Here is a 12,025-nt window from a genome sequence, read left to right as displayed (position 1 = left end):
GGGGTGTGGACGCAAGAGAGCCCTGAACCATGGACCCAAGAAGACCCCTCACCTAGGATCTGCCCTTGGACCCTCAGATTCCAGTAGCCAAGTATTTTAGTCAGGATCCCACACTTATGATGAGGCCTCTGCTTGCTCCCATCTGCCACTGAAGAGCGGCCCAAACGGGAGGCCACATCAAGCCTGCAGCCCGGGCCCCGCGGCCCTGCTGGCGGCCCCAGGCGCTGTCACGGACCTTGAGGCACAGCGGCCCTCGGAAGTACTGGGTCCAAGGGTGGCAGCCATTGAGCATGTGCAGCATCATGCAGCAGCTGCTCCAGACGTCCACCTTGGCGTCACAGGGCTTGCCCATCACCACCTCTGGCGCCATGTGGGTCTCTGTCCCGGGGATGTAGTCCCCTGAGAAGGTGAGGAGAGACAGAAGAGGCAACTGTGAACTCTGACGGGCAGAAGCCTCAGCAATGACCACCCGAGTCAATTCCTGAAACACCCTGACTGTCTCAGAGTACTTTAAACAGAGATAGAGCCTCCAGATCAAACTTGCTGGGGCTGGGCCAAGTCGGGGATTGTGCTGGGGACTAGGACAAAGAATATATCATCCAAAACACGGGCTCTGCCCGTGGACCAAACCCTTAAAGTGCTTTCCCAAAAGCGGGGAGGGGCCTAGACACTGGAAATTCGGTTGTAGGAGACTGATTAGTGGTATGATGTTCCTAAAATGTAGGTTAAAAAAAAACAAAAAGGAAAAAGAAAACTTATATGCATAAAAGACTAGAAAGATTGATGCCAGATGTGAACAGTATTTTTTTCCAGCGGTTTGTAGTTTTGCTTAGCTTGACTTTCTGCAAAAGATATTAGAAAAGATATTTTTGTAATAAGAAGAAAACACTAGAGTTATTTCAAAGTGGAGGGCAGGTGTCCATGTGCAATTTACATCTTCAGAATTACCAACAGTCCTTTAACAACAAAGAATCACTTCTAAAAGACTGTTTTTCCTTTGGTCAAAATGAAATAATTTTATGCTAATGCTATAAATAAAAAAGCAGGGCACAAAATCGTGTTATAATGGCCTTAACTATGTACGGAAAAAAAAAAAGACCTGGAGGGAATTATCTAAAATATTCATGATTATCTCTCTGGGCAAGAGGAATGGTGAGAATTCTTTTTTCCTCCCCTTCCATACCACTTAACACTGTAGTCACCAAATATTTTACAGTGGGTATGGATTATTTTGATAACCAGAAGAATGTAAGTTAAAAACAGGGATTTCTTCAGCTACTGAGCCCCAGCCCCTTGGTCAGCCTTCCCATTTTGCTTTCAGAAACTGTGCTCTCAGAGACACAGGAGGGCTGAGGTCGCAGGCTGGGAGCACAGCTCCCCAGGAAAGGCTGGACGAGAGGGGTGGAGCTCTGGGGGCTCTGAGGTAGGAGACCTGGGGACCTCGGGCGAGGCACCCAGCCTTTCTGTTCCCCTCCCTGTATAACAGGAACAGCAGAAACACGCACCTGATGTGCATCATTGCATTTAAGCCTAACAACAAAAGCCTCATAACCTAGGGCTGCTGTGGGGCTGAAGCATCCTGGTGGACCTAAAGTGCTCACATCTCTGATTGCCATTGAGGAAGTACAGAAGGCACATGGCTAATGCGTAGTAAAGGCTACTGGCTATTATCATTGTGGGGAGCGGTGGCGGGGAGGGGCGTACCTGTGAGCAAAGACTTCCCCAGGCCATCGGGTTGAAGGCACACAGCATGGCCGAAGTCGCAGAGGGCTGCGTGGCTCCCATCGCTGGACAGGAGCACATTGTCGGCTGCCAGGCCACCCCCGGGAAGAAGAGGAACAGGTGAGTCACCAAGGGCCCCAGCCCAATCTGCGCCTCCGGCGAGGCGACTTTCTGGCTGACCCTGCATGGCACCTGCTGCTTCTGATTAGTTTCATTAGTCATGGAGGGAGGGAGGAGGGAATCAGTTCAGCCTGGAGGCAGGCAGCAGGCAGGATCTCTGAGGGTGAGGGGACAGTGCCACTCAGCTCTGCTGTCCCCACCCTCCCCCAGTGGTCACCAGTGCGGTAGGAGCTTGATCTGCTGTTCTCTGTGGGCATTGCCCACTGGAAACTACAGTGCCAGGCTGAGGGCTGGGAGAACACACTTCCCCTTCCTACTGGAGCAGGCCCAGAAGACCTGGGAGGAAACCAGGCAGGGTGGGGTGAGGAAGGAGCCCCACGGGGACCAGGGCCACAGGCGCCCTGAGCCTTACCTTTCACATCTCCGTGTAGAATCCTTCGGGTATGGAGGTATTCCAGCCCTTCCAGAGCCTGGCCCAGGTAATAAAGGGCCCGGTCCTCCGGCAGGCAGCCCCTCTGCTTTATGAGCTGGCCCAGCGAGCCACCTAGGAGACCAATGGCTAGTCTTTACATGGGGCTTTTCCAGGCCTGCAAGCCAGCCAAGGGCAAGGGCCTCCGAAGGGCAGGTGGTAGAAAGCAGGCCTTTCTTGCTCATGTCACAGGGTCAAGAGAGTAAAAACGGATTGACTGGGCTTCCCTGGTGGCGCAGTGGTTGGGAGTCCGCCTGCCGATGCAGGGGACGCGGGTTCGTGCCCCGGTCCGGGAGGATCCCACATGCCGCGGAGTGGCTAGGCCCGTGAGCCACGGCCGCTGAGCCTGCGCGTCCGGAGCCTGTGCTCCGCAGCGGGAGAGGCCACGACAGTGAGAGGCTCACGTACCGCAAAAAAACAAAACAAAAAACCGGACTGACTGGGGACGAGGGTCAACCTGGGCAAGACTCGGGGAAACCCTTGGCCCTGAATGTGGAGGGAGAAGGAGCGGCGGCTGGCTCCTTACCTTCTAGAAGCTCCATGAAGATGTTGACCCAAGGACCTTCCTTCACAGCTCCATACAAAGGGACGATTCTGGGTGAGGTCAATCCCGCACATGCCATCAACTCCTCAGCCCGAAACACTTCAACTCGCACCTGGAAGGGCCCAGAGGTGGGTGTGAATCAGGGTGACGGACCAGGGCTGTTTCCCTGGCATCCTGTCAGGACCCTTGAAGCTCCCTGCACAGAGGCCGCTGATGTTCCCGGTGACGATTCTGAGGCCAGGCAGGGGCCCTAGTGGGCCTACTGGACGCTTAGAGACTAAACTGTGCCCCCTGGGGGTCGGGGTCAACGCCTAGCACTTGATTAAAGTTCTTCAGTGCTGATGCCTATGGAAATATAGTCACAAAAACTACAATCCTTATCCAGGCCCCTGGCATGCTGCCCACCCTCAGAGATCTGCCAAACACAGAACTTTCTTTTCCTCAGCCCAAATGTCTGGACAGTTTCTAGGTCATGGGACATTTTCTGTATCAACATCCACTTCTACTCCTAAGATGCTGGGCTTCTGTAGCCAGAGTTGATGCGGCCAAGATTCTGCCTCTGTCAGTGCCCCTGGACCCTCAGCATCCTTCTCAGCACTTATTATTTGCTCATAATTATTTGCCTTTTCCCCTGAGGGCTGAAATGTCCATGTGGATGGGGTAGTGCTTGTTTACTCTGTTTGCAGCTGTTTCCCCAGAATCTGGGCATAGGAGAGGATTCTCCTGTGGGGAGGGGTTTGGCCAAGGCCCCTCTTACAGGGGCCTGGCAGGCCAGGGACCACCCACTCCTTTCTGCAGGGACCAGCATGACATGGAGGGAAGAAATAGGCCTTGGATACAAACATCCTGGGCTGAGACCCTGGCCCGGCCATTTCCAGAGGTAGATCACTTCCCCCAAGCTATGTGCCTCCACATGTGAACGGTGGGGACAGTGGCATCTGCTCCAGGGTGGGTCGAGTGGGGGTCTGGAGGGGTGATAACCAGCACCAGGCCTGGCAACTAGTGGGTGCTCAGGAAATGCCAGTTCCCCGCCTCCTCCCTCCAGCTCAAATAAGAGCAGCTTACTAAATGCTTACACTTGCTAACACAGACTTGTCCTTTCCGGCTGCAGCTGGTTCTCATGTCAGCCCTGAGAAGCGCCACCAGGGGGCACGAGTGGTAACAAAACCAGCCTGGAAGCCGTCAGTCAGGGCCTCTGGCAGTTTTCTTCCGAGACCTGCGGACTTGTGCAGCTTTTGGACTTTAGCCTATCAGTGGAAAATGTCCCTCTTCTGGTTACTTGCAGAATATCTGGTTTGGTTAATCAACTCACATGAACTTTGACTCCCTGTCAGTGTTTCCAGCTCTGAACCTGAGTTGGAACTAATTCACCAACCGGACTGGTATTAGCAAACGTCTTTAACCCTACTGTTCCCGAACTGTGGGGTGAAGCGCGCTGGGGCACCGCAGAGAACTTGGAAGGGGGCTACAGGGTATTCTGCATTTGAGGGAAACAGCAACGATTGACATCTGGGGACACCACACAAACTACTAGCGTGAGACAGTTCAGTTTCAACGATCGAACTGCATTCTTTTGACGATATATCTTTATGAAGCTAGGTTTTTGGAGGTTGTTGTGACAGAAAGGTACTTCAGGGGGATGATGTGGAGCAGGAAATGAAAGTGACAGTGTCCAATGATTTCTGAGTTGGAGAAGTTGTGCCTGCCCAACAAGGCATGCATCCCGTTAGTAAATAACGCTTGTTTAAGAGCAAAATTTATCTCTCAGTTTATGTGTGTTGTTATTCAAATGCCTACTAGGTTATTAGGATAAAGACTTATTATTTGACCCAATTATTTAATAAATGGAACTGGTCAGTACTTGTTTTGGCCTGGAGCACCTTGAAAAAATGACTGAGACATTAAGGGTTGTGAACCAAGGAAGTCTGGGAGCCTCGGCTTTAACTGTGAAGAAATCCGTAAGTCCTCTGGAGTGTCCCAGGAATATTAAAACCCTTCCCAACCACCCAGATCAGAGGGGGTTGGAAGGGACACTTCAAAACACAAGGCGCGTTAGAAGTCTGGGCCAGCCCCAGGGAGAGCAGGCTGAAAGGGCGGTCCCAAGGGAGAAATGACGGCCTCCTGGTCCAGGCCAGCTGCCCGTCCGGCCACCTCTCCTCCCTGGACTTCAGTGTCCGCGTCTGTCAAGTGAAGGCTGGACTCTGATGAGGATGTTAATTAATGAGGACTAATATTTAATGCCCACTTAACACGTGCCAGGTACTGTGCTCAGCACTTCATAAGCATTAGTCGTTTACATCTTACGATAGCCTAGGAGGTGATATCATCTCATTTTACAGACAAGGAAGCTGAAGACTGGACCAGTAATCTGCTCAAGGTCACTGGATATAAAGTAGCAAAGCTGGGATTTTGGTGGGGGAAGCCTGACTCCAGAGGTCCCAGCTACCCCACCTCGCTGAAGGCCCTTCCAGGTATATTAGCTTTTACATCTGGGACGTTTTTACCTACGTTCAGGCACGCGCCTACCCAGGTGGAAACATGGTCAGCAATCACCTAACTGCCAAATCCACAAGCCCCTTCGCTCTGCTTAACTGCCTGCACGCTTTACACTGCGGATCGCTTTTTCCTTCTTGAAACTTTCCCTCTTGTTTTCTTTAGTATTCGTATCCATTTTATTTCATCGGTAAAAAAGGGAGTAACAGCAACTCTAATAAGTTCTTTTAAAGATCCCAGGAACATAAATATGTGAAGGTGACTCACACAGTATTTGGCACCTAGCTTTCCGCCTTATTTCGCCATCACCATCGAGATATTCTCCCCTCGGTCCTTGTTCTGATTTCCTTCTCAACACTTGTCCTGGCTGACTTCACCATGTCCCCGGCTGATGGCTGCTTCTACCACCGTTACACCATGTAAGTGTCCACCCCCCATTACAATCTGAGCTCCTTCAGGTCAGGCGTGTGGATTCCACACCTCTGTCTCCCTGGCACAGCATCTGGCACAGAACAGGTGCTTGGTAACAACAGCTGGCTGGACTTGGCCAAGGCCACACTACCCCAGATCAGAGCAGAGGCAAAAGGAGGCTCCCAGAACTCCATGCTCGAGTCAGATGTTCTCAAACGCACAGTTCTTAACCCTCTTTGAGCCACAGACCCCTTTGAAAATCTAATAAATAAAAAATGTGTGTGTGTCCACATTTGCCACACACATACATACTTTAGAATAAAGTTCCAGGAATTCATGGATCTTATGACTTCATCCACTGACTAGGTTAAGAACTTACACACTGGCTGTTAAAAAGCACTGGACAGGGCTTCCCTGGTGGCGCAGTGGTTGAGAGTCCGCCTGCCGATGCAGGGGACGCGGGTTCGTGCCCTGGTCCCGGAGGATCCCACATGCTGCGAAGCAGCTGGGCCCGTGAGCCATGGCCGCTGAGCCTGCGCGTCCGGAGCCTGTGCTCCACAACGGGAGAGGCCACAACGGTGAGAGGCTCGCGTACCGCAAAAAAAAAAAAAAAAAAAAAACAAAAAACAACAAAGCACTGGACAGATGTATATGTACCGATAAGGAAATCTATCCATGATACACTATTACATGAAAAAACATGGTACAGAACAACAAATGAGTGCGATCTCATTTCAATAAAAGAAACAACTACATGTTTATATATGCATAACAAGTCTAAAAAAAGATTTATGTCAAAGGCTGGTTACCTCAAAAGGGGACTGGGCAACAGAGGGACTTCTGCTTTTTGGGTATCATTCTTTTACAATGAGCCTCAATTAATTTGAAATTAAAAGTAAGCTCAAACAAAACCCTAACCCCACCCCCACCCCCAAACCCTACATTAAGCCCTGGACTTGTGACCAATCAACATCTGACCAGGGGCCATGAATGTTCTAGAAGGAGGGCCAATGGGGTGCTGATGTCACCACAGGATACTCCACATCCTGGATCCTCCCTAGGGAGCGTCAGAGGGTGTGCAGACTTGCTCTGACCCCCTGTGCGGCTTGACCTCTGATCCTTGGTCCCCACCCTCCACCCCTACCCGCTAGCAGGGAACTGTTTCTGGGATCTTCCAGCTGAAATCGCTAAAGGACACTACTGCCTCCCCTACCCCGCTGCCCTGGATGGAGAGAAAGGAGGGGTGGTCTGCCCGACCAAAGGCAGCTGTGTGAGCTGCCAAAAGCCAGCCCCGCTAAGATCCTGGATGGGGGAGGCGGAGCTCTGAGAAGGGCTGGCTCTGGTGGGCTGGGGCAGCAGCTCTGGGCTGGCAAGTCTGTGCCTTGTGCTTGGAGCTTGTCCGACTGCCTTGGGGAGGTGAGAAATGGAGTCTCTGTCCTCTTCTACTATATTAGGGTTGTTTACCTTGTTGCCTGGGACTCTGAGAACCTCAGCAGGGGAACAGCTGAGGAGCCTGGTGACTAAGCTCCCCAGCATGGGCGCTCATCTCCAGGACACTTCACACTCTCTTGCCCTCCTCCCACCCGCCTCTCAGGAGGAACAGCTGAGCCTTCTCCGGTGGCCTGGGGAGGGGACTGCAGCTGAGGAGGTCAGGCACGTGGCCTTGGCATCCCAGCGAAAGATGATGACCCGTGCTGGCAAGAACTAAGCACGTGTTCTGGCCGGTGGGGGTGGGCAGGGGTGGAGCTGGCTTATTTGACACAGTAGGTCTGAAGCTTGGGGTAATACCTACGGATAGTCCCCTCTCTCATCCCATCACCCCGAGGCCCAAACTTTAGAACTCTAACACCTGGTCACACACAAGCCAGGGAAGCCAGGTTTACTCACAACACAGTCTGTACCATCGCCCCTTAAAGTCACAGGCACCCAAGACAGTGGCGGCAGCAGTGTCTACTCTGCGTGGGATGCACCTGCCTGGGCTGGCTGTTTGGTCCCTTTCCTTTTGGGGATCAGAGTGTCCTTGACAAAAGCCATTTGAAAGCAAGGTCCATCTTTGAATTAGCTTATTTCACGCTGCCCAAGGGCCAAGGAAATGGCCCATGGAAATGTTTCTGATTTCCACCTTAGGAAGTCCTTGGTGCTAGCCCTCAGGCTGAGTTGGGGTCAAGGACAAGGTGGCTTCTAGTCAAGGTGAGAGGAGAGGAGGAGAAATGGTATCTGAAGGAGAGCACGACTGACACCCTCAAGGACTGCTAGGCCTGGGCAGTGTGATCTGACAGAAGGAGGCCTCAGTTCCAGGCCCAGCTGTGCAGCTGTGGGCAAGGTGCAGACCCTCTCTGGTCTCCAGTTCTAACATCAGTGAGACGAGGGAGTGGGAGAGGTGACTCAGGCCTCTGCCTCTAATCAAAATCCTAGAAGCATGAGTCTTCCTCCCCTGTCCCTTCCCGAAGAGAGGTTCAAAGCCAAACTCTACAGTTGGACAAGCCTGGGGCTTCTTGCTAAGTCTCGTTTCCTCATGTCCATCTCGCAGGACCTAGCACCTCCGGCCGACAAGCGGCAGAGCCCAAACTCAAGTCAGATCTGACTCCCAAGGTGCACGGCCTCCGTCGGGAAGCACCTGTTAGGTGGAGGCTATGCTCTTGCTATTACCTTCTGGTCCACTATGTAGTTTAGGGGTTTCAGCTCAACATGAATTTCATGACAATCCAACCATCTTCCAGGTTTTGATGTGCTCTAGGGGCCTGGCATCAGGAGTGGCCCAGGCTGCGTGCACACTCTCATGCTCCCTCGCATACACACACACCAAGTGTGGCACCCAGGCGGGGACACATGACCTGGACTGTCCCCTTCCAGCTCCAGCTGACCCAGGGCAGCCAGGATAGCCAGACGCCGTTAAAGAGTCAGGCCCACGGCCTCCCTGTGCTAACCCTGAAAGGAAGCAGAGGGAACGCGACAGGGCTCCTGTCCGCCTTCCTTCCTCAGCCCCGGAGCCCGGCATACCTTTTTGACGGCACACTGGAAGCCGGTTTGCTTGTCCTCCATCCTGTGGACCTCTCCGAAGGAGCCTCTGCCCAGGCAGGGCTGGCGCGTGGCCCAATGGATGTCCTCTCGGTACTCATAATCCACCGGCTTGAGTTTCTGGGGTTGGCGGGAGACAGAGGCCGGTTTCAGTGGCCAGGGCAGTGGAGGGACGAAGGGTTACAGTGAGGAAGGCTCTCCAACTGGTGGCCCTTGCCAGGCTGCTGGGCTGAGCCCTCGCATCCAAGAACACCAGCAGGTCTGAGGCAGAGCTCGGGGTCGGGGTGTGGGGACGGACCCAGAGAGGGGGGTGCAGGAGTCAGGCGAAGGCAAGGGGGAGCTTCACGGGCGGAGGCAAGCCGACCCTTGTGATGAGGAAACCTCCTCCCCAGACTTGTGATTGTGGGGCAGAAACGGAATTGTCAACCGCCTTGACCATGAGAAAAAGTGCCTCAGGAGCTAAGTGGTAGAGGAAAGGGAAGGACAGTGAAGAGGGGCGGGGGACAAGGGACAGTGTGTCAGAGATGGACAGGATAACACCCAGAAATCTAAGTTTGGGAAAATCACATAACATTACACAGTGACCCAGGAAGAGAACTAGAGGAAAAGGGGAAGGGAAGGGGGGTAGTGAAGGTGGACGGCCTTGGAGGTGGAGGCGGTGGTAGGTGTACGTGTGTTTGGGGACTACTCGCCTCAATAAGCAGGACCCCCTCACTGTCCTCGGTTTCAGGGCTGGGCTCCCGAGGCTTGGAGCCCCCCACCAACCAGGTCTTGGCCAGGCTGGCCAGGCTGCGGGCCTGGCCGGAGCTCACGCTGCCTTGCAGAGCGTGCACGAGGTACTCCTCCATGGACAGCTTGTCACTCGAGCCATGAGACGGGCAGCTGGGCTTCACATGTGGGCCAGGCAGGGGCTTCTGGCCGTCTACACAGGCCAGTCTGCCCAGGGGAGGGCCGGGCAGGGGCTGCTGGCTGTCTACACAGTTTGCCAGTTTGCCTAGGAAGAAGGACTCTAAGGGGTGAGGTTTCCAGGGCTGGAGAGGGTGGAACGGGAAGGGGTGGGGCCGTCTGCTGTAGGGGAAGGGGTGCGCGGGCTGGGGCAGGGGGCCTACGTCCTGGGGGTGGTGGAGTTTCCACACGTGGTTTAGGCACTGCAGGGGGCTGATCAGTTTGTGGAGTTCCGGTCGAGGCAGCGCTGGCCGCAGGCCCTCCCCGAGTTTCTTAAACCAGAGATGGCCAAGGCCTGGCTCCTTCAGAGGCTTGGAGAACTGGGGGGTGTTTCTAACATACGGGGTGCCTAGCGGAGACTCATCCTCCTGCGGGGGAAACACAGCTGTTAGGACATGGGGCTGGGGCCAAGGCACAGGTGCTGTTCCGAAGGCCCATGAGCCCAGGGGGCGCCCGGCACAGGGGTCTGGGCTTAGGGGCGGGTCTCACCTGAACCGGGACCGTGCAGCTCTCCTGCTCAGGGGTTCTGGGGAGGGGTCTGGCCAAGGCCACTCCTGCCTGAGCCAGGGACTTGGAGCTCTTCTTCTTGCGTTTCCTCCGGGCTTTGCTGCGACGCTTCCCCTTCCAACACACGCGGGCCATTTTGCCCTCGGTCGAGTGGGCCACATTGTTGGGGATTTGATCAAGACTCTCGGACTGGCTGTCAGCAAGGGGACACAGAGACGCATTCTGAGTGTGAGGGGGCAGGGAGACAGAATGGCTCAGGTAGCTGCGGCTGGAGTCATACAGACCCAAGGTCAAATCCCAGCTTGGTCAGGACTTGTGTGAACGTGGGAAAGTTCCTAAGCCCCAAAGACCTTTAGGCTCCTCACTGATAAAATGGAGGTGGCGTTTCCTGCCGGGCAGGGCGAAGATGGGGTTTAAATGAAATAGCTCATTTAAAAAGCCTGCCTCGGTGTCGGGCCCCACGGCAAGCTTCCGATCAACAGTGGTTGTTACTAAAGTGAGGGTGCACACCGCTCTTCTGGGTGGAGGGGGAGACATGGTTCTCTCCCTGCTCTCCAAGGGGGGCTTGCCCTTGAGAGGTCCCGGCAGCGGGGCATGTGGCTCAGAGGGCCACAGCCCATGGCAGGCATTCTCGGCTCTGAGTTGGCTTCTGCTGCCTCCAAAGCAGGGGCAGCTGAGGTTGGTTACTTTCCCGCTAGCAGTTCCCAAATTCCAACGATAAAGAAGTCCACCTGGTGGCAGGGGAGGAACTGTTTCCAGGTTCAACCTCCAGCTGCCAAAAATCTTCTTTGGGGCTGGGGAGGCTGGGAACAGGCCGAGCCTCACTTGGCCTCCTTTCTACAGGGCCACCGAGCTGCAAGTCTGTCCCTGCCTGGTTCCAAGCCCTCATCCCTCCTTGGGTGTGTCTCACAGAAGGAAAGACACAGCAGGTTTCTCCCCGAGTTAGAGCGGCTTCTCTGGGCCTGCACTCGTGGTCACGCACCAGCGGCAAAGTGCCTCCTGTTCCCAGCATCCTCCCTACTGATGGGAACCGAAGGGGAGCAGCAAGGACTCCGAGGAGGAGAATAAAAATAAAACGTCAAGCTGATGTGACCCTGATGTGACCCAGAGGCAGTCACCCACACGCTGGGAAAAGCTTTTGAAAAGCTTATTTGGCTGCGAGAGCAGCTCAGCGAGGAAGCCTGGGTGGGTTCCAGGAGCCAAACCACAGGTGCTGAAGGAAGGAGCCAGGGGTCACTTGCGAGCGGCCTGGGCAAGCAGCTGGGGTGGGGACGCCCCCGCGGCAGCTCCCTGCCACCCCACTCAAGCTGACCTTACCTGTACTGTTTCGAGCCAGCGATGAAGATCCGTTCTGAGAAGGTGGGGCTGAACTCTTGGCTATTCTCACCTTTTAAGTAAAGGCAAAGGGGTTGGATGAGCAGAAAGGAGAGAGAAAGAACAGGGGAGAGGCACTTAGAGGAGAGGCACTTTGCAGATACCCTCCCGGCCACTCCTCCTTCCCAGACCCCTTCTGCCTGGCGGCTCACCTCCTCTCACTGGCAGCCTCACCCCTCCCTCCCAGCCTGAGGGTCAAGGCACAGGGCGTGCCTACAATATGGGATCACAGGGTGCCCACCTCACTTCACGTACTGTGAGGTGTGAGATGATCTATATAAAACACTCAACTCAGTGCCTGGCACACGGTAACAGCTCAACAAATATACACTATTACATATAACGCGTGTGTGCGCGCACGCGTGTGCAGTACTACCATTACCATGTCACTCACTCCACTTTAATTTTTATTCTCTCATCTC

At 54.3% G+C, this 12,025-nt stretch overlaps 1 protein-coding gene across 2 annotated transcripts in view; it reads right to left on the bottom strand.

The window, feature by feature from the left end:
- The window catches only part of MAP3K14 (mitogen-activated protein kinase kinase kinase 14), a 43,026-nt gene that overhangs the window by 6,680 nt on the left and 24,321 nt on the right, over positions 1 to 12,025 (bottom strand). For both annotated transcript variants that reach the window (XM_059998754.1, XM_059998753.1), the window contains 8 exons: positions 11,547 to 11,616; positions 10,212 to 10,422; positions 9,470 to 10,090; positions 8,760 to 8,897; positions 2,838 to 2,967; positions 2,255 to 2,386; positions 1,705 to 1,809; positions 236 to 399 (listed from right to left, as the gene is read on the bottom strand). In XM_059998754.1, coding sequence (XP_059854737.1) covers positions 236 to 399; positions 1,705 to 1,809; positions 2,255 to 2,386; positions 2,838 to 2,967; positions 8,760 to 8,897; positions 9,470 to 10,090; positions 10,212 to 10,422; positions 11,547 to 11,616 — 1,571 coding nt within the window. The remainder of the gene's footprint in view (positions 1 to 235; positions 400 to 1,704; positions 1,810 to 2,254; positions 2,387 to 2,837; positions 2,968 to 8,759; positions 8,898 to 9,469; positions 10,091 to 10,211; positions 10,423 to 11,546; positions 11,617 to 12,025) is intronic.

This window comes from Delphinus delphis, chromosome 19, assembly GCF_949987515.2.
Source record: "Delphinus delphis chromosome 19, mDelDel1.2, whole genome shotgun sequence".
In the NCBI taxonomy this organism is placed as follows: Eukaryota; Metazoa; Chordata; class Mammalia; order Artiodactyla; family Delphinidae; genus Delphinus; species Delphinus delphis.
Note: the sequence above shows the minus strand (reverse complement) of the source record. Positions and strands in the feature narration are given on the sequence as shown.